The sequence below is a fragment of the Berghia stephanieae genome, chromosome 1, assembly GCF_034508935.2.
Source record: "Berghia stephanieae isolate SIO BIC M18660-M18661 chromosome 1, UCSD_Bste_1.3, whole genome shotgun sequence".
Lineage (NCBI taxonomy): Eukaryota > Metazoa > Mollusca > Gastropoda > Nudibranchia > Aeolidiidae > Berghia > Berghia stephanieae.
This window is the reverse complement of record NC_088360.1, coordinates 115,271,725-115,295,238: the sequence shown is the minus strand read 5'-3', so window position 1 is coordinate 115,295,238 and position 23,514 is coordinate 115,271,725. Positions and strand designations below refer to the sequence as shown.

The window sequence follows — 23,514 nt, the reverse complement described above, 5'->3', positions numbered from 1 at the left end:
ATCTCTCTATTATGCACCGTTATATTTTTGTTTTGAATGCATAATGATCTGTAAGCGTAAGCATTTGAGTGTGTTCCTCTTAGTTGGATCCTTTGCTTGTGCCTGGATGAGACAGGTTGCCTCTAACTAAGCACGCTGATGGTGTACTCTTGGAATCTTCATCTGTTCCCTACTTGAACCATTTCCATCTGTCTTATATTTTCTTATTTGCTTTTAATCGTAAATCTAGAATTTTTTGACTATCCAGTTTTCTTACTTTGCTTAAATGACCTAATTGTGTTATAAGCGCCTTAAAAACAACAAGGTCCAAATTTTCGTGTTTTTTTTTTATCCAAGCGTGTTGCGATAAGGGATAAAAGTCAACCAATCCTTATGCTTCAGCGGTGCTGGCTTTGTCATGATTCCACTGTATTAAGTTTCACCTGTTTCTTTCTCTGATAGGAGAAATAGAGGGATGGGTTTTTGGGTTTGTTTTTGTTTTGTTTTTTTGTCAGAGATGATTTTTCTTTTTGTAAACCAACTCTGCATCATAAATAATTATGAGTGTAGACCTTTTGATAGAGGTCCTGTCATTGTGTCAGTGAGGGACTTTGAGTGGTTTCAGATTGGATACAAATCGCTCTTGAATTCACTTCTGATCACTATTGAACTAGTCCCCTTTATTTGCACTTTCTTTGCTGTTTGAAAGCTTGATTTCTATATTTTCATAATTCTTTCATCTACCTTTTTACAAAAGTGTCAAAGCACGTAAAACTGTTTAAAACAAAACCATCTTCCCTCTTTCTATTCCCATGTAGGTTTCATTTTAATGTCGTGTTGTAAGACATCTCGCTTAAGCTTTGCTTATCTCTGTCTTCTTCGGGTTTAGAAAACGTGTACACAAAATACAATAAGGCAAAATGTCAAACATTGTTTACATTATTATTAGTCTTTATTTCAATCCTGATGCATTTAGTAATATATAACATTTACTAACGTCAGTCATTAAGTTAAATTATACAATCACAAATTGAATTAGGTAGTAAATAATTTATTCCTCTTCTCCCAAGAGTCATTTTGAAGTTTAAAAATAATACAGATGTCCATTCTACAGCATTACTTTAATGTAATAAACTTCGTTGAATATATTATATAGTACTTAATCACAGTTGTGAGCGGTATAAATCAGTCACTGACTCATCTATAAATTATTATTTAAAATGGTTTTTATTGAAACAAAGGAGAACGAAAAGGTTCAATTTTTCTAATCAGCTCAATAGATATCAAAATAATAAAAAACCCGCTTAAGCTTTAAGAAATCATATTGTAAAATATCTTAGTAAAAATACAGACATTTTATTCCTGCATTTTGACAATGGCAATTAGCATTTTTTTATAATCACCACCACATTCGCTTTCAATGGTGTCTTCAAGACTTGTTTCATATTTGTTTTGGTAAGCTTGGGCAATTTCTTCCATGTCGATCTGGAACAGAAATTAAAAACAAAATGATTGGATTCAAAACAATTGATACAGTCCTGTGGGAAATAAATATTTAAATAATTAAAGATTGACAAAAGGAAAGAAAGAGAAACACCTCTAGCTAAATTTTAAATGTATAAAACGGATGGTGACTTTTTAATGTAAATTTGTAATGAATTGTAGCAGTAATAATGGATAATATTTATATATATTTTTAGATAACTTGCTAAGATAAGCTGCAATACGGTAACCCATTCGTCAAAGTTTTTGGGCCCAATTCTTGACTTCTGTCTTTCCTATAATGTTCTGTTGTTGGTATCATTTTAGTTTTCCTTTCTCTAAATTGGCCTTAGATCGTTCTTTAAAAAGCGCTTGATATATTCCAGCTGGGTCAAAGTCAGCATTGTAGCTAGGCCACGACAAAAGCAATTTTCGCTTCACAAAAATGTCTAGAATGCTGAGGGTCATTATATTGTTGTTTTCCAGAAGTGTACATTTCTTTTGCAGTGAAAAATTGGAATCTACGAGAATGTTCTCTTCTCTGTAGTATCACTGGTACTTTGCAAAGTATATGAATTTACGAAAAAAATGTAAGTAACTGGCATAGTTACGAAAACCAAATAGAAATGCGCAGACATATAGTAAGGATGACAGATAATAGATTGACAAAAAGTGTACTGGATGGAAAAAATGGACGGGGAAAAGATCAATATGGAGACTGAGTTGGCACTCGCAAGATGATACTTAACATTATGCTCCATGTAGATCCCTACTGACTCCTGTCATGGTGTCCAAGAACACCTCGTTATTCAGCCAACGACAACCCATTACTGAAGTGTGTGAACAATTGTTTGTGCTGCCTCGTCAACCACTGACCGAGGGCGATAATGGGAAAGACGTCTACCCATACCACCAACATCTTGAACAAAGTTAAGGCATTGAGCAACGCCAAGACCTATATAACAACACGGGCCATGATGACAAAACCCTTTTAAATTTTTAATTTTTTTGTACATATTTGATCCTTTACTTTTATTTACATTAAATCTCAAAACATATTTTCTTCTTAGCCTTAGTCATTGAGAGTTCATTTTTTTGGTGGGGGAGGGGGGGGGGGTCGGGAGGGGGATCAGAATTTAAACTGAGTACTATTGTACTGATTTAGCAACAAGCATTGCACTTACCTCACTTCTGCTAACGATTATACGGATGAGATCACTGTCGTTTGTTCCCAGACCGGCACAACAATCATGAATCCTCTTGGCAAAGAATCCGGGCTTGTCTCTAACACATTGTACTGTGAATCCATAAGACAATCAATTATTAATAACCTATTTTTAGGTTTTAAAAGTATCCCTTTCAAGTCACTAGGTTCATAAACTGGATTTTAATCTCTGGTTACCGCACTGTCAAACGAACAATAACAACTAGATTTTACCCTCTCAACAGAGCATTGACTTGAAATGGAATGCTTTCCTCTTTTCTTTATATATCTGGATGAAAATAGGGGCAGAAAATTATCTTCCTGAACACAATCTAACCTTCAGGGTAGTGAGATCTACCTATTTGAGCAATCGCTACCCCTATTAAAATAAAATCAGTTTTAAAATGACGACATTATGGAGGTTTTGAGTCAGTAATGAATAGATATTCATCTAAAATATGATTTGAAAGACTCCCACTTAACCATTGCATGAGTTTAAATTCAGTACATTTTTTGTTCAACTAGTAAGAATGGGACCTAAAATTGCCAAACGCCGTGACGCTTTTAATACTTTTAAATTATGAGCCTAGAAAGCTCAATTTTTGTCAGTGAATTCCTTTGGTTTGGAGTTGAAATACTAACGTATTGTGTTTTGTCCTTATATGGGCATTGAGGTCTCTTCTCACCCGGGATTGTCTCAGTTCCATTATCTGACTTATTTCCTTCATTAGAGTTAACCCTACAGCAAAATAGTCACATTTGTTACGACACAATAGATATTTTTTTCTTATTCAGATTTATTTTGGACATCACAATGATATTTGTTTAATTCATAAGAACATAATGATTTTTGCAGAAAGATTGTTTGAGTTTTAAAAAATCAATTTTTCTGCTGGGTAAACCTGCCTGTTTGGGAAAATACTGAAAACGGTCGGTAAGGAGAGAGTTAATGACATAATTAAGTATATTAAACGAACACAAAAAAAGAATTAACAACTAACCAATGGCCAAGTAACCATCTTTCAATGCTCCACTGCACTCCTCTTCGATGGACTCTTCAATTGTCTTTCCAGCAATCTCCTCAAAAACATTGAAGGTTTCAATCAGTTGACAGTAGCTCCTCAAACACAAGATGGCGTTCAAATCTGCCTCTTCTGTTCCCCATCTTGCCTCTCCGGCCTTGAATTGAAAAGTTTGTTTAAAATATATTACTTGTATATATGGATCACTGAAACATACAATGCATGTAATTAAGAGCATGGCTTAAGGGGACTCCTTTACACGAGTTCAATAATATGAATTTTAAGAGATATGTTTCATAATGAAGCCTCTATGATAAATTATTTATCTCAATGTGTGTATTTAAAGTGATAAACACATTTTGTTTATAATCCTGTCAATTTAGTAAAAAAAAAAACAAGAAAGAACACTTACATCAAAAAACTTCTGCGCATCTTCTCTAGCCCTATCATTGTCAGCAAACCATTCATCTGTTTCCCTGCCGGCAGCCAAGAGAGATACTAGGAGACGACGGAAATATCCAGATGTATCACTGGAAAGATCGTCTTCCAATGGTGTGTCATATTCTGTATTTTGAATGAGAGATATTTCAACATGCAGCAATGAACACGAAAAGAGTCCAAACTATATCAATAATAAATCTATTGTTTTATTTTATTGTGCTAACGAATTTGATTCAGCTAGATGGATATGATCATTTTCATTACTTTATGTTGAAAACATGCAAGTAAAGAGTTCAAAGAATGTCATATGCATTTTTTTTTCTTATAAAGGCATTAGCCAAAAAACATTTTTTAATTTCCTAAATATGACCCAACTGCTCAAAACGGCATTATGTCGGGATGACTAATGCAAACATTGACGATACAGCCAAAAATACAAAACTTTGGTCAATTATATAAGCCTTATTGATGTCAACTCACATCGTTTGTGACGACAACAAAAACTACGATCTCACATTTAAATTTCCAGTCACTTTTATCAAAATATCATTTTTGGACACATGGCTCACCTCAACATAATACACGTTTGAAGCGATAAGTCACAAATTGTTTGAGTTGTGTATTTTTTAAAGAGAGTGGGCGATAAAGGAGGATCTTTTTTTATACTGCCTCGGCACTGGACAATTATTAAACCGTTCCACGGGGAGCATCCGAATCGGGACTTCGGTCTCTAAAGTATGTGAATATTTTTTAAGTGGCGTCCTATCAGGATCTTTTTAAGAGTTTGATCCAAGGACTTCGTCCTAAGTTTGTAAGTTGAGTTATTTATTATACCGGTACCGCATTTGCCCAAGCCTATAAATCTTCCTGAAAACAATTCTTGTCAACATATATACAAATATACATAATACATTGAGCTGAAGCCCTACCCCACCCCTCTTTAATTTTTTTAATTCCCTTTTTCTTCACAATATTTGTTACGTACCTTTATTAATGCTGGCAATCAAAATAGTTAAGCAAATGATTAATTCAACCATAATTCAAAGCAATCGTATTAAACTGACACAAATTGAAACATTAAACATACTTTCAGACTTAGCTTAAAGTAATCATATAGATATATACATCGTTTCAATGGAGACAGATATCAAATGCGCAGAATCACCTTTTTTGTACTCCTCCTTGACTTCTTCTATTTCACAATTACTTTTTGTACATAAGATTTCAATGATGGCTGTTTCGTCTGTTCCAGCTCCCTGGAACAAAAGAATAGGAATGCATACTTAAAAATAGACTTTTGCTGTCTCAATAAAGCAGTATAGATATATGATGATGATGATGATGATAATAATAATAATGATAGTAGTAGTAGTAGTAGTAGTAGTAGTAGTAGTAGTAGTAGTAGTAGTAGTAGTAGTAGTAGTAGTAGTAGTAGTAATAGTAGTAGTAGTAGTAGTAGTAGTAGTAGTAGTAGTAGTAGTAGTAGTAGTAGTAGTAATTTATTAGTTGTTATAGCAACAGTTGTAGTAGTAGGAGTAGTATTAGTAGCAGTAGTTGTAGTAGTAGAAATTGTAGTAGCAGTAGCAGTAGTAGTAGTAGTAGTGGTAGTAGTAGTAGTAGTAGTAGTAGTAGTAGTAGTAGTAGTAGTAGTAGTAGTAGTAGTAGCAGTAGTAGTAGTTGCTGATTTTGTTGTTGTAGTTTGCAATAGTATTAGTAGTAACAGAAGTAGTAGTAGTAGTAGTAGTAGTAGTAGTAGTAGTAGTAGTAGTAGTAGTAGTAGTAGTAGTAACATAAACAATGGCGATGGTGATGTGATATCAAAACAACAATAATAATACTACATATTCATTAGTTTATCTGTTTATTGCTGCAATCGACTTGGCAATGAACGAATACATCCAAAATAAACTACTATTTTACATAAATGTTTAAATTGTCTGAAAATAAAAACGCATTTGTAAAATAAAATCATGTGAAGAAAAAGTCGACATATCTAGTAATATTTAAGATGATGATGATCTTGGTTACGCGGTATCAAGCACGCTTGCCGAGAATTGTGCGGTTGTCAGCATGTCCTCTGCTTGTCTGTCATCTGCATTTTTTGCCAAATTGGGACCTAAAATTTGCCAAAATTTGCCAAAAAACCCCCCAAAATTTGCCAAAAAGACCAAAATTTGCCCAAAAATTTGCGGAGGAAAACTAAGCGTTTCAGTAAAAATTAACACGCGATACAGAAAAAAAAATTATATAAAAGACAATATATGACATTTAAGGACTTTAGAAATGAAATGACTGTGATTAGCGTTGTTACAAAGATTTTAAAGGATCATTATCCGTAGAGAGTAGCTTCCCTTGGTTTGGGCCCAGGCAAAGCTGCAACATTTCTCAAGTTTCCCACTTTTTTTTTCGTTATTTTGTTTCGCTTCTTTTTTTTTCCCAAAATTTGCCACGCTATTTGCCAATTTTCCCAAAATTTGCCACGATTTGCCAATTTTGGGAAATTTGCCAAAATTTGCGGATCGCCCTGATATTTGCGGCCGCAAAAAAATGCAGATGACAGGCTTGTTGGGTCCCTTTTGTAATATTTTCCCACGTGTCTTGTGCAAAAGTTTTGAGAGCGAGTAGATCATGTTCCGTTTTTAGTTTTGATTGAATAGTTATGTGTGTAGCTGTGAAGATATAACTTCTTCTGGTGCTGATTGGAGCAGACGAGGGTTTGTCTGCAGGTCGGCATTTAGTGTTGTTGGTGGAGACGTTGGTGTTCGTCCGCGGTATTTCTTCCCGGCATTGAAGTATTCCTTCATTGCTGTCTGGATCGGTAAGTTATGGTCTCTTTGGAGAATGGTCATTTTTGTTGTTTTATCACTGACGGGGAGTACTCTGCAACGATCGTAGAGTTCTTGGTTGCTAATCTTGTCTGGCCATATCTACGAAGTTGTTTCCTTTGTAGGGCGTCTAGACTGTCCAAATTCTTTTTCGTTAATCCCTATATACCACAGTTATAGAGCAGTATTGGTAGCACAAGGGCTTCGTGGCGTATTCTTTTGCTTTTTCTAATGATGTCCTGCCTACATAAGATATTTAAGATGCGATGGCAAAAAGTGTGAAGTATGAGCTTTTGTCACAATAGACTTAATGTTAACTAGCTAAATGGTGAATGTAATTAAGTCATATGATAAAGAGTTTTGATTTTAGTGGAATTTTAATGCTGAAGACCCTGCATAAGGGCCTAGAAAGCTTTTACTATTATCGATGTGCAGACTACGCTGTTATAAGGCGCTTCGTGGCTTATAATACCTTTAGATTATATCAACAAGAGGGAAAAGGGAGATGAGGTGATAATCAGAATGAGCTTATCTGTACTTATAGTCGCCAAATTAAAAGATGAAGGCAATCATGCTGTCTTAATTAAATAAAAAGTATATTTAAATGCAATCTATAAAATCTTGAGTTATTCAAAGTCCAATCAAGACAAGCACAATTACCTGTCAAACAGGATACCCTCTAATGCTTACGATATACTCTACCCAAATATAAATATCATACGAATAAGACACATGTGGGCGAAGAATCTCAGCAAAGGCTTTGATAAAACCTAGTTTTATTCCAGAACAAATACTGGGTGTCACATGAAAGTAAGGTGACGACAAAGAGAGGAGATCTTGGAGTTTATCTCTTTCATTGACAGTCACTGGAAGGTTGTTCAGTACATACCGAAATGGCTTCGTGCAGCTTGAGGGCATCGTATTTCCTAGCAGGGGTCATCAGCGCCAGGACCATCTCTTCAAAGTCACCCGTTAACTCGGATTTCAAGTCCTCAGACAAATCCTGAATATTGATAACATATTTTTATTAAGAGATCTATTCAATAAATGATGTTATTTGTACATTTGGCTATTAAACTCACAAATTCGCCGGCCGGATATAACGTACCAACACACAAAACTATGTATAATCTTAATCTTAAACATTTATAGTCTGATTGATAGAATTTGGTGAGATTTACTTATAACAATGGCTGGCTAAAAACAATAACTAAGAGCTGATATTTTATTATTATTATTATTATTATTATTATTATTATTATTATTATTATTATTATTATTATTATTATTATTATTATTATTATTATATATTATATTATTATTATTATTATTATTATTATTATTATTATTATTATTATTATTATTATTATTATTATTATTATTATTATTATTATTATTATTATTATTATTATTATTATTATTATCATTATTATTATTATCATCATCATCATCATCATTATTATTATTATTATTATTATTATTATTATTATTATTATTATTATTATTATTATTATTATTATTATTATTATTATTATTATTAATATAAATAAGACATGCGATTCTTCACATTTTAGTCAATCCGTGAAAAAGAAAATAAAAGCTCTCTTGCCTCTGTAAAAATTCACTAAAACTATGACAGGATCAAATAGATTATTAATAATGAAATAAGAAAAACACAACAGACACATAAAAACAATAATACGACGCCAAAACACATTACATTTACACACATCGAAAGACAGACAAATACATTAGATATAGATATGTAGATAGATAAATAAATAGATAGATATAGATAGATAGATAGATAGATAGATAGATAGATAGATAGATAGATAGATAGATAGATAGATAGATAGATAGAGAGATAGATAGATAGATAGATAAAATGAAAGAAAGATTAATAGATAGATAGATTGATCGATCAATAGATAGGTAAATAAATGGATGGATAGATAGATCCATCAGTCGTTAGATGGGTAGGGTAATTATGTGAGAAAAGGACGAGATAAAAGCAATATTTTCTAATTTGATAAATGAGTATCATTTTACGCGACTTATCACGTGAATATATACAAAACGTCTGATGATTTAATGCAATGCCATGAATCGTTGTTGTTATAGATAACATTTAATTCCAGTTCAAGAACTTTTGGTACACCCCTCCCTCCCACACCCCACCCCCGAAAATAAATGTTTATTTTAGTATTTATTTTAGTATTTATTAAGCCAACAGCAAATTCTTGGGCAAGTAGACCTGTATGTCACAGCATGGGCTCGTACATACTTTGCCATAAGCGGTCTTGTAAGCTACGGCAATTTCCTCTCTTTGAGCATTGGTGTGGTTTCCCATGATGCTGATGATGGCTTCTTCGTCTGTACCTGTAAACAAAAGAGCACGTTTTTCATTCTTACTTCTTGCACGCCTGTTAGGCAACATTTACAGTTGACAGAATGATGCCAGTAAATTTCTTTGGTTATCTTAAATAACTGTTATTTTCTTTGAAAACAACGTAGTACAAGCCAATACGCTGATCGTATTAATATTATGTTATTTTTAAAAATTGTCATACCTAGAAACGAGCGATAGAATAACGTCCTATCAAAAAGGTAACACGCAATTGCTATTGTCCAAATCACGCTATAGAACAAGGGATGAATCCCGGCTCTATGGGCCTCATGGCTCTGAAGGACTACTTTTTCAATGTTGTTTGTAAACGGTTGCTGTTTCGGGAATAACAATGTTTAAAGTGCATGTATATAAGAACTTGCTGAGGTTCTAATAAATAGTAGTGGAATGTTTGATTCGCGTGGCCTTCGTAAAGTTATGGCTTGACACTGACCAAAAAATGACGTCAAAATGCCAGTCTTTTGCCTCAAAAGAAAACAAATCGTGAGTTGTATTCAATAGTTCAATCAATGAAATAACTTGTTTCCATGAGCTCTACTAAAGACAACTCACTAGGCGGTGCAAAATCCAAATAATGACGTCAAACTGCCAGTCCTTTTGGATTTCAGTGTCAGGCTATAACATAACGATGGCTACGGTTTGATCCGAATCCATGTCAGGTATTTGACTTACCTGATCTAACGGAGAGTACTCCGTTTTAGACTAATATCATTTTTAATTAATTGGTGGCAAGTAAATAATTTCTCTGCCCGATTAACGTTTCAGCATACGAAATGAGCTCCAGCTCAATTATGTATCTAAAGAAAATTTCATGTTCAAGCATCTTGAAACAAAATTAATAAGCTAAAAGATGGATACATACCGAATCCACTCATGGCACCACGGAGGGTCTCGGCGACGTCACCAGCAGAGAGATCGTCACGGTGGTAGATTGATCCCTGGAAAATAAAAATTAATAATTTATTATATTTTAATGGCGGGAAAAAACAACACCAAGAAACAAGACACGCTAGAACACAAATACAGTAAAACTACATAAACACAGTAGATAATTCTTCCAAAACTCAAATACAAAAATGAAAGATCAAAACGAAGTTCATAACTTCATCATTGCCAAAATGTATCGTCGTTATCATCCTCATTCTCCATATTCATAGAACCACAAACATAACAGTTTGAACGGCTATTGTCGTTCCCTTATTCATCAAGTTCGATATATCCTTTATTCAGTGGCCACATGACTTGATTCGAGCTGTTATAGGGAAGAAAAGTGACGTCACACCTTCTACTTTTCCAGTTCCTTCGGAAGACTAATAATTGATAGTTTACACATTGAATCACTGTGTTGGGTCCTTTGACCTTCCATGGTGTTCAGGAGGTCACTTGTTGTGTCTCATATCCCCTTATCTGTTTTCTGAGTTGTTTTCTGTCTTTGTCTTGGAATGGATTTCTTGGTTCTGTCCTGGCCCTTTCTGGGGTCCTTAGTTGCGAGGGAAACAGTCGAATGTTTAGTATTCCTTACACAAAACCATCAACGACCCAAACTCACCCATCATCATCCCAAACTTCATAAAAAGCATTACAATACATACAATCATTTACAAGAACAGGCAAATACAAACACAGCTTTTTCCCACAACAATTACTGGAATGTCCTGCCACCGGACATAACGAATGTTGAACGCTTGGAAACGTTCAAAACAGTTTTGAATGCACTTGCTAGTTAAAGTAATCTGTGACTGTTCCCTGTTTGGTTCGACTGTAACTGGACATTTGCAGTAATGGGTCCGTGGGGCCTTTTGCAAATACAAGCGATTGAAGATTGAAGATTCCTCTTAGTGGGATACTGGTATCAGAATGAGACTTTTAGCTGATATCAAACGAAGTACATTGATGGTATGCTCTTGGAATCTATATCTGTTCCCTTTTCGAACTAGTTCCTCTTTGCCTTATTTTTTCTTGGGCGCTTTAACTGTAATTCTATGATTTTTTGACTATACCATTTCCTTCCTTTTTACTGGCACTAATATGACCTAAATGTGTTGCAAGCGCCGTGAAAAACCTTGAAAACAAACCCAAACAGACGTATTGAATCAGAAGATGGCATACCTATTTTAGTAGCAGGATATATAGGCAGTTTCTAAGGATTACGGGAGGTAAAAGAGTGAGGATCAACGAGCTTTATTGACGACCAGCATATATTTAGACTAGAAAATAAGTTACCATCACTCCGAAACCAGAAGATCATTTACACAAGGCATGTATGTATTCAGTCCTCCGGAAGAGCGATTTTACACTTCCAATGAGATAGTAACCAATTATTTGATATGCCACTTTTCTTCCCTATTGTACAGTAATTGTGTCGGTGGCTCGGCGACACAGTCTGTGTCTCGTGTTTAAACAAAGGCAATCGTTATTTAGCGTGATCATTGACTAGATAGGTGACAAAACTATAGTCATAACGTTCGGGTTCTTGTTCCTGCTTGAAGCTCGAAAGAATCAATAACAATAAGTTATGAAATGGAAGCTTCAATTTATCGAACGAAAACATACAATGTGGACGTTTCGGGTTTACTTATTGTTATAGGTTCTTGGGTAAGTTACTTCACGCACACTATTCCATACGAGTTAAATGTTAACTATAGTCATGAACGGATATGTTTCAGTAAGCTACGAAAATACGCGTAACAGACAAATTGCGCCTTTTGAATTAAAAACGCTGGGGGTAATAAATGAAGCAAAGAGAAGTGCAATGAATATGACAGATGTTCATATTTATTCAATTCAGTATTTGTATGCAATTTACTTTTCACGAGAGGAAAAGGTTATCATGACTCCGAGTTGAAGATACAGGACATCTAATTAATCGATATGTTTTTACGATGTCTTCAGCAAAGAAGTTTCAACGCGCCTGTGATCCTTATCATGCACATTCAGCAAAATATTATATCGACGATTAGGATACTACACAAAGCATTCATATAAAAAAAAATATATATGCGTTGGAATAGGAATGCTTTAGTGATTAAACCTACGTTAAGTTGAATTGTTAACGTTTAACCCAGTCGTAGTCAGCTTTACACTCGTTCTTAGACCTAATAAATACGTTCTGTCGTACTCTGGAAAAACACTTATTAAAAAATTTGGCCAGAAAACTCGTTCTTCAAATATCAATCGAGAGGAACAGAATATTCGCGAAGTCCCGGGTTTGAGAGTTTTTGCCAAGATGAGAGTAATTTAAATCGCAAAGTCCCAGGATTAAGAGTTTTTGCCAAGATGAGAGTCATTTAAATCGATCGATATTTGAAGAACGTGTTTTCTGGCCAAATTTTAAAATATGTGTTTTTCCAGAGTACGACGGCGTTATTGTTTGCTTGGCTCTTTCCTCCGTCCTTTTCCATAAAGGTGATTGTTGATCTAAACATTCGGTAAATTCATCATGATGTAAAAAGTACGCAAAGTGTACGTATTTACAGCCAGGGCCAAAACACATTTCGATTTTTCCTCCCGATAATTTTTTTGTGTAGATTAGTGATACTTATCTGGTAGAAGCTGTGGACTGTTAAAGGTAATTAACAAAAATGAATTGAACAGCTTAAAAAAAAAAAACAAACAAAAAAAAAAAAACAACTAATAAAAAACAAACAAAAAACAAAAAACAAAAACAAAACAACCAAACACGGAACGTTTTGGGCTCAAAACCCTTCTTCAGAAAAAAACAAAAACAAAAATACGAAGTCGATCTGTTATTTTGTAGTTTTTTTTTATTTTGGCAATGTATTTATGTTTTTATTGGGGTTTTTTTTTTTTTGGTTTGTTTTTGTTGTTGTTGTTTTTGTAGACGGCTGGAAAGAGGTTTTGAGCCCGAAACGTTTCGTGTTTGGTATTTTGTTCTTTTAATGCACGATAATGCGCTACCACTCATAGCACATAGAACAAACAATTTATAGAGGAACAGAATATTCTAACTATACCATGGCCTCTATTCAGCCCCTTGAACATCTATGGACATAAATGAATAGATGGTTATGAATGCAAGGAGGCATTCCAAGGGATTTTGATGACCTATTTCAACGGCTGGTAGAGATTTTGGGCAATGTTCTGAGCAGAGAGTTTGAAATTAATTTCAGTGCGTAAAAGAATTATAGTTTCTGTGAAGATCTATTCAATTATTGATTTTTGCGATGTGGGTTATTTTTTTTAAAAAATTGTTTCATTCTTGCTTTTGCTATGAAAATTTTAATTAAATTTTTGCCCATGTTAAGTTTATTTTCTTCTCTTTTATTTGATGTAACATTATTTAGTATAACACAAACTATTGTGTAAGACGTATACTGAGTTCTTAGATCACCCCGATTGTGTTCAAAATTGAAGTTTCGTTTGACCGTGATTGTTTAAGTATTGACACAATCAATCAAGAACAAAATCATAAATGACACAAGAAACCAAAAATAACCGGAGACAACGCAAGCTGAAAGGCCCGGGTGAATTCCTAAACTATGGCATACCTGTACCAAATTATACACAACTTATAAGTTTGTATGTGTAAATTCTACTGTACACACCCACCAGTGGCGGTTCTAGCCTATTTATAGTGGTGGGGCAAAGATGATTCGGTCATATATATATATATATATATATATATATATATATATATATATATATATATATATATATATATATATATATATATATATATATATATTATATATATTATATATTTCAACTTTTAAAAAATAAAATATTTCAACCACAAATAATCACATTCACAATGAAAGGACAATACCAGTAGATTTTAATTATTCCAAACGTAATCAAAAAGGAATCACGAAAGAGAATACAACAAAAAAATAAAGCGACGAGACAAAATGCGACAACACCTTGACAATACAAGTCCGTTTCGTTCACTCGAAAAATTAAAGAGATGCTTTAATCCCTCAACGGCGAGATTGATATTTCTGTTACATTTTCAGAAGTACGTAGTAACTTTAAATTTTTCATCGAGAAGCAACAACCGCGATATGACTCGAGTTTCATTCAGAGCTCAAATTGCATCATTTTTACTGCTCTCTTGGTGGTTAGAATGATTGTGCCGGTGGTGGTAGCAGTTGGAATAATGGTAGCGGTGGTGGTGGTGGTGGAGGAGGAGGAGGAAGAGGAGACGGTGAGGGAGGATGTAATTATGGTAGTGGTTTTGGTGGTGCTGTTGGTTAGAATGATAGTTGTGGAGACGATGACGAAAATTATATGATGATGTTGATATTGTTTTTATTGCTATTGTAGTATTTGTTGTTAATGTTGTTGTTGTTAATGATGATGATAATGATGGCAACGACGATGTCGTCGACAATGATGATTACCGTACGATATTACAAAGTTTATTCAATCTTAGGCTTTCGCCATTAAATCATACACTTTGATGACAACATACATGAAAGTGGAAAAAAATGGTAAATGGAACCAAACAATAAATTGTTACCATTAATAAACACAAAAAATACAACAATCGTAATACCACCAATACGTACAATAATAATAATAATAATAATAATAATAATAATAATAATAATAATAATAATAATAATAATAATAATAATAATAATAATAATAATAATAATAATAATAATAATAATAATAATAATAATAATAATAATAATATACCATCATCATTACTACCACCACCATCACTTTTACCACCACCACCATCACCATCATTATTACGTTTCCAATCCGTTTTTCTCGTTTTTTAAAAATTTGATACCTTAATAGTACAGACGAAAATTCCGGTGATTTTTTTAAAGGATAGTTAAAATATCTACCATTTTATTAACCCTGAAAACTACGATTTTTATTTTCCTATTTCAAGTGGGCAGGTCTGCTATGACAAGTATCAGTTCCATAGTAAAAAAAAAGACAAATTAAAAACAAAGTTTACTTAATCTTAGGCTTTCGCCAATAATTCATACAATACAATTAAGACAAATTAAATAATGCTACCAATCTCTCCTCATGCATTCGTTAGACTATAACAATAACGACCGTGTTATCTTTACTCCTTACCCAACCAACCCCTAGCTTCCCGATTCTTCATCGCGAACTATTATGTATGTATTAGCTTCAGGACGGCAAGTACGGAATCTGCCCACCCTTCCTTTAAACGTCTTTATTTCCTCTATAACTTAGAATTCAACTCTCTCCTTTCTCAGAAGAGTATTTCTCGTATACTAATTCAATTTTTGAGTAAACCAAAATGGTGGGGGTTGTATTTTATATATTTATTTAGTCGTGACTTCTGAATAAAAGTGTTTTATTAGAGGGAATGCAATAGAAAATACATTGTTTTGCAAAAATATTTAGTCTGGCAATAAAAATACAGCGGTAATTACTTTAAGAATTTTTTTAAAAAAAGGAACAAATTAATTTGTTTAAAAAAAAACAAACAAAAAAACAAAACAAACAAACAAATAAGACAACAGTTTAAATAAATGAATTTTGAGAAGCACTAAAGAAAACGAGAAAAAAAGAGATAATTTAAATGGATAAACAAATATATTAAAACAACACAAGTTAATACTAACTTGATATAATATTAGTAAATTGATACATTTAATTCAATACTGGAACCTTCCCAATGTTATTACATCAATGGTACCAGCACAAGTAAGGCAATAAATAAAAAAAAGTTCGTTTGCCAAAATCTCTATTTAGTGCTCACTGGTTTATAAGGTGGGCTCATTTGAATTAGCCCGACCTAGAACTAGAGAGGCCAGACAGCAAAATCACCGTCAGGCGACGTGACGATGAGATGACGATGTGGGCGGAGTGGAGTGGTTGGGAAAGGGGGGGGGGGGGGTGATAAAAAAGAACAGGAGCGTATCCTGGTTTATGCATTACGGGGTGCATGGTGATTCGCAATCTATCAAAAATACATACAAATTGATTTCAGTACGAAGTATCAAGTTTAAGTACTAACTTTTAAAATTATCTAATTTAAATTAGATTATTTCGGACCTGGTAATACAGCTTATAACTTGAAAAAAACAGGCTGGTATTTGCCCACCCTGCCCATTATTACCAGCCGTCCCTGACACCCACACACATCATATTAAGTCAAATCGGTCAGAAAGCATTTATTTACACTGGACCCTCCCACCCACTGTCAAATTAATTCCGACCATAACTAAAACTTTGGAGGTCAAATTCCTCCCATTGTTATGAATGCTAAGACAAAACACACCATTCGTTAAACTAGTGCCGCGCTGAGGACCGGACCGAGGACCGGTCCCACGGTCTTTTAGCTGTGAACCGTGGTCCAGTCCCAAAGAGGAAGACCGCCGGCGGTCCTCACTTCTTATCACCTTTCAACGGTCTCGCGCCATACTACTTCCCCAGCGATTCGTTGCCTCGGTCCTTTGCCTATCTTCCACCAATCACCACCCATCCCACTTAATTAATCGCACCCACCCCCCTTTGCCATACACTAAACGACACAGACGACCATAGAGGCAGACGACCACCTCCCTCCACTCCGCAAACCGCCCTTTCGTGTGTGAGATGGGGGAACAGGAGGCGCACGCCTTGGACGATTCCATTATACGGGTAAATTTCAAAATTTACTACACCATAATGATCGCAATGACAATGATCTATGATGAAGGCATGACCCCTCTTCTCTAATGGTTATTGTTTGAAATGTATGTGACTACTAAAGATGTGTGTGTGTGGTGTGTGTGTGTGTGTGTGTGTGTGTGTGTGTTGTGTCGAACCTAGCAAGTTGCAAGTCTGATTTTTTGTTTTCTTTGTCCATCTCTTGTCGCCATTCCTTTCTATCGCATTGTTGTCATTTAAAATAATACAATAATATTAAAATTTCGTTTGGTGTTTTAACTAATCAAGTAATATGAGTTTCATTAGTTTCTTCCGTCCAAAAAAACCAGTTATAACGTCTGTATTTTTAAAAGGTCCAATAGAATATTTGGGGACCCCGATAGCTCAGTTGATAGAGCACTCTCTTTATACGCAAAGGGTCAGAGATCGATCCCGGGTGCAGTCGATTTTTTTTCTGAATCCCTGTCTACTCAGCAATGAATGGGTAGCTGAGTTTGTTAGATCTGGCGAAAAGTCACCATCGACCCCTCTTATCACCTCATCCACCCCCTCTTATTATAACTTCACGTCTCTCTCTTACTCTTCAATGCTCGCTGCCCTCTAATGTGTGTGTGTGTGGGGGGGGGGGGGGGAGGGGGGGGGGTAGGAGTTGCGTGTGTGTATCAACGCCACGAACAACTCGATCAACGCCTTGGGCGATGCCATTATCTCCGTTAATGGGGATAAATTTCAAATTTTATTAAATTATCGAAGTAACAATGAAGTACGGTGAGCAAATAAAGAAGGCATCACCCCTCTTCTCTAATTAGGTTACAATTTGAAATGAGTGTGACTACTCCGTGTGTTTTACTCCTGTAGGCCACGGTTTTCATCGTGTAGCGGTCTTTAACGGTTCAAGAATGAACGGACCGGTCTAGAGACCGGTCCTTGCGGTCTTCATTTCCCAAGGACCGTAGGACCGTGGTCCTTAAGCTTGCCAAGGACCGCCCCGCACTACGTTAAACCCTGTTGAGAATGTCCGTCGTAAGATAAATAACGTTTATCTTGACACTCTTGGATATTGATTATATATTTGTAAGGTGTAGTAACGTGTGCTTGATTTGGGATAGGGATCCAGATATAATACAGGGTAATTCAAAAGAATTTTAATAGCTGAATAACTATTAATGTTAGTAACATGCAGACCTAACCCCTTGTAATTTTTTGGTTTGCCGGTTTTTAAAAGATTCAGTCTTTCAATCAACATTTACCGACACATCAATCGACGAGTTGAAGAGGAAACTCACTAAATTAATGAGCAACTGAGGCTGTGACACAAGTGATCTTAGTCGCCGTCTCCTAACTACACCGGTGGCTTTTCAGTCAATTACTGAGTATGATTGTTTACAGTTATGATTTTAACTAAAATTACCAAGGTTGTTGTATAATGTATAGCAAACCGTTAATTTTTTAAAAAAATCTATTCAATTTTTCTAAATTCAAGGCACAAACATCAACAAGACTTCTGGATCATCATGTATATCGGATGCGGGAGAAACAAAACAAAACAAAAATGGTAAAGTTTAAAAGCCTGTAGCCAGCAGATGATGAACATTTGAAATTTTCAGACAATTAAGCACATTTAATTTATTGAAATTTATGCACACAACTTTTCAGGGAATATGTTGAAAATGTTTTGATTCCACTATTCTTTTAATAGACACACCTCATGTTTTCTTTACCTACTTCTAAAATGTTGATGTGCTTTGTCAATCTCACGTTTTTGCTTTACAGTATCTAGATAGCCTTTTTTTCCATGATCCATTTGATTATCTAATCTTTTGAATAGTGATTTGATTTCATGCATTTTAAAAATGACACTTCTCACTCCCTCTTCAATTTATAATATGTCCTACTCTATGTGTATGAGTCTCGCCACTTTATCATGATTATAAAGTAAAACAAATAAATTTATTATAATATCAATACAGGAGTCGAGCGATTTAAAGCGCGTTATGCGAAATATAAATGACGCTGATGATTTAAATTAAGCCTGCTTATATGTGTTGACTTGTCAAAAGTTGTCACCGATGTTTTCCTTTTTCAATATTTTACACTGCATTAATGTAGAAAAGGTGAATTTTTTTTTAAATTTTTATTTTTTTTGTCAATAACTTTGAGGTCAATATCCATATGTCTTATAAGCAGAAGATAAAAATAAACTGGCAAAGTGAAGGCAAACGTTGCATGTCTCTCACTCCTGAGTTTAACCAATAATAATAATAATAATAATAATAATAATAATAGTAATAAAAAATAAATAAATGAAAGGTGAATAATAAAAACTCTAATAATGTCAACGTGTCATATTCTGAATTCTTCGTTATTTAAAATCGCAAAAAAAAAAAAAGAAAGAAAGAAAAGAAAACAGATAATACGTATTATGCCCCACCCCGAAAATAAAATAACAACAACAACAACAACAAAAAAAAAAAAAAAAAAAAAAAAAAAAAAAAAACAGACCAAAAACAAACAAACCATGTCAGCATCTTGACACGGCTTTATGGCAAAGCAAGTTACAACTCATCCTATAACAAACACAAGGAGGAATGTACTTTTGACTTGTCGCTTGAGTAGGCAAATTCAACACCCTTTCATTGTTGATCAGATAATATAACTCATTGGCCTGTATAATATCCTTTCATGGCACGTCTTTCTCTTTTTTTTTTTGGTACGTTGTGTCTAGCATTATAAATAATAGAATATAATATCGATTCATTAGAATGTGTTTCTTTAGGGCCGAGATTGAATTTATACTGTTCACAAAATAATATGCTTTGTCAATAATATCTAACTATACTCGTATTTAAGTTGCTGCGATTACGACTGTGTCATAGCCAGGCACGGATGCAGAATTGAATTCAGAACCAGCAAGATGCACTGTTGATCCAATGTGAATACCCCCCCCCCCCCTGAGAAACGATGAACCCTCAATCTCCTCACCCCCCCCCCCCCACGCCCCTAAAATAAACATTAATCAAAAACAAATCAAGCAAAAAAAAAAAAAAAAAAAAAAAAAAAAAAAAACAAAAACAAAAACAAAACACAAACAGATAAACAAACCAAAAAAAAAAACCCAACAGAAAATAAACAAAGAAACAAAAAAAAAAAAAAAAAAAACAAAAAACAAAAAAAAAACAAAAAACAAAACAAAACAAACAAAACAACAAAACCCCAAACAAAACAAAAACACAAAAAGACCCCAACAAAGCGAAACAAAGCAAAACAAAAAATAATGACCACTCATGTTGGAAAATTATGTGCTTGGAGGCGATGTTCAGTTTATCTGGAAATTATTATTATGGACTAGAAAAGTTGTAGTGATGCTTATGGCAAAATAAAGAATTCAGACAGAATTCAAATCGGTCTATGCTGCGAGAAATAAATATCGAGCTAATTGTGCAATGGAAATGAAGGGAGCCGGCCAGGGGCGGTTGGTCACATTGTATTTAAGGCGGCACAAATCCGAAATACAGAATCAAATTTTATTGGTCTAGTTAATTTATCTTAATTTGACCTACTTTGTATGTGTGTGTGTGTATGTGTGTGTGGAGGGGGGTATTGCAATTGTTTGCATATGTGCGTGTATTTGTGTGTGCGTGTATGTGTGTGTGTGTGTGTGTGTGTGTGTGTGTGTGTTAGAATATTAACGAGACGTACTCACAAAAGAGCATCAATTATCTTGGACAAAACTTGTCTGTTAACTTTCACCTGTTCATTATAACGACTCACAGACGCAGCATGTCCTGTTTCCAACAGATTTCTTATATCTACAACGTTGAAAAGTTTATATTTAACAGCATCTGTGACATGGCGATTTGATTCAGAATGTTTCTTCAGTGCCTGAGGGATGTGCGAAATATCACTGAATCCTCCTGTTGTCCGTTATATCATACATCACCAAAAATCAAGCAATAAAAACAATGAAGCGTTTTACGGCTTTCACTGGCAGTAAGCCATTCAACATTTTAAAAATAATCATTATTAAATCGGCGCTGTCTCCTCGGTGTGTTAGAAACTAAGTTTAAATTCACTGGTTTGTGTGGACCTAAATCTTTCACCACTGTTTTCTCTTGAGGGGATAAGTGTCGGAATCGATGTTCAATTAAAAAATCAACATGATTCATGATTGGTTACAAATTACAGAAATAACTTTTTAAAATAAAATGATTCAAGATAAAAACAGGTAGGTTTCATAAACAATGACAACAGCGATAATACATTTTCTCTGAATACTAACGGTATGACACACAACTTTAGAATAATTGAATTTAAAAATCCACATTTAATTCCAAAAGCAAAGCACTTGTTAACTTCACACACAATCAGCGACATCTTTATGATTATACTATTATTAGACAATGCACACAATACAAGTTGAGTAGGGATCGTTGGGAGTGTGCGGGGATGAAGGACTCCGTGGGGTCAGGGATTTTTATTTATAGTACCATGGGGCTCTTCTCGGTGCATACTTTGTTTACTGTTCTTTTTGATATTTAGTATATATTTAAGCAAAACCAACAATGATAAAATATATATTTATTGCCATTCTCTTCATCCGTATATCTAAGTGAAGCAAAGCCTCTTCTTTCAGTGATAAAACTGATAGGGTTTTAATTTATCCCAAGTAGGACTCAGGGCGTGCATCGCTAGATTGGCCGTCTTGGCCTAATTATTTTAGCAGTGAAAGACAATAGTTAGTTGGGGAGGGTGGGTGGAGGGAGATTGGGGAGTGGTAACTAACTTTCTTCAAGGTACAACAGAGTATAGGATAAGGACATGCTAATCTACGGAAAATATAGGGCGGCACAAAACAACTTCGCTCTATTGACCGACCGCCAGTGAGCCGGCTATAGAATCTCGAAAATTTCAAGTTATTAGATGTATGATAATCATCCAATCATCAGATTTATATATTTCCCTTAAAAAGGACAAGAAAAAAAAATAATGATGAAGACATATAACTAAAATATTTGAATATCGACTCAGTGTCTAATTTTTGTTTAAAAATCGCGAGTATTAAATAGTTCCCATACTGACTTAATGAGTAGCCTGTTTCAATTGATCTCAATCACATCAACCCAGCTAGGCAAGGATTATGACCGTGCCACGCGTCATTAAAAAAAAAGTGTAGACCATGACACATCTTGTAAATCAACCATTGATGCTATGCGTTTAGGTAAAATACTTACATCTGCCAGCCGGAAATAATACACCAAACTATGTGTGTAACATTAAAAGTGTATAGTATGATTGATTTAATTCAAGGAGAAGTAATAACACCACAAAAAAAAAAAAAAAACAAAAAAAACAAACAAACAAAAAACACAAAAAAAACAAACACACACACACACACACACACACACACACACAAAACAAAAACAAAAACAAACAAAAAACCAACAAAAAAAAAAACAAAAAAAAAAAAAAACAAGAACAAAATCAAAACAAAACAATAACAAAGAGCTGAGTGACGTCAATTTCGTTCCTTCTATCATTGTAAAACAAAAAGTTACGATCGTGGCCATGGGACCACCTCCCCTGTGTTACCTGTGTTTTCTATAGTATGAGTATGTCAACCGAGCATGTCTTATTTTAACAATTTGTCAATCATCACCAACAATTTGTTTTAGAGGCAAGGTAATATTAAATGAGGATTTGGTTGTGGGGCAATCGATCTACTTCTCCTTGTTTAGCCCATAAATAGATAATCTTAAAATAACTTTTTTTCAACAAGATGGCAAAGAATAAATGATTAATTCAGTGATGTGAGCTTTGAAATAAACAATTAAATGACAAAGGAACAAGAACTTGATTCGTAACAAAGACGGGTTAACTGTTTCCATTTCTTGGGTGCGTTTTATTACTATGTATCTGCAATCAAATCAACTGAAAATACTAGAAATGCAATGGAGACTATTCGGAAATATACTCAGAAAAGACAACATTTTTCCATCAAACAAGGCCACGAAAGCAAACTTTACACAATCAGGTCTAAACAAATATCGAGGCAGACCAACAACAAACATTTCACACACTATCAAACAGAGACTTGAAGCGCCTCGATAACCATCAAGAGTTAAAGTAGGAGAAAGATCTAGCAGACCTACAGTCCCTCGCAAAGGAAAGAGACCAATGGAGGGAATTCATCAATAGACTTAGAGAAGCGGTTTAGGAGGCGAACGGTAATAAGTCAGTAAGTCATACAACTGGAAGTAATTAATTAATCAATTTAAAAGCACAAACTTCATGTTCTTAACGCAATTTGTATGGTTACTTCCATAAAACATATAAATCGTATCATAATGTACGAATTTTTAACGAATACAAATATCAGATGCCAAGTGAAGTAAAAAGTCTAAAGTGCTTTGGTGCAAGTTACCAGAGTGCCCTTTCTGTATGTATGTCACTGTTTCTAGCCTCTATAACACCGGGAACTTAGACGGAAAACACTGTATATCATTTTATTCATTATCTGTTTTGGCTTATTATACGGATTCAACG

At 34.4% G+C, this 23,514-nt stretch overlaps 1 protein-coding gene across 1 annotated transcript in view; it reads right to left on the bottom strand.

The window, feature by feature from the left end:
* Positions 1-909: 909 nt before the first annotated feature.
* The window catches only part of LOC144962818 (annexin B9-like), a 29,358-nt gene continuing 6,753 nt past the window's right edge, over positions 910-23,514 (bottom strand). The window contains exons 2-9 of the mRNA XM_078896095.1: positions 10,226-10,301; positions 9,241-9,335; positions 7,843-7,956; positions 5,294-5,384; positions 4,100-4,251; positions 3,667-3,844; positions 2,646-2,758; positions 910-1,464 (exon numbers count right to left, since the gene is read on the bottom strand). Coding sequence (XP_078752221.1) covers positions 1,336-1,464; positions 2,646-2,758; positions 3,667-3,844; positions 4,100-4,251; positions 5,294-5,384; positions 7,843-7,956; positions 9,241-9,335; positions 10,226-10,301 — 948 coding nt within the window. The 3' untranslated portion in view covers positions 910-1,335. The remainder of the gene's footprint in view (positions 1,465-2,645; positions 2,759-3,666; positions 3,845-4,099; positions 4,252-5,293; positions 5,385-7,842; positions 7,957-9,240; positions 9,336-10,225; positions 10,302-23,514) is intronic.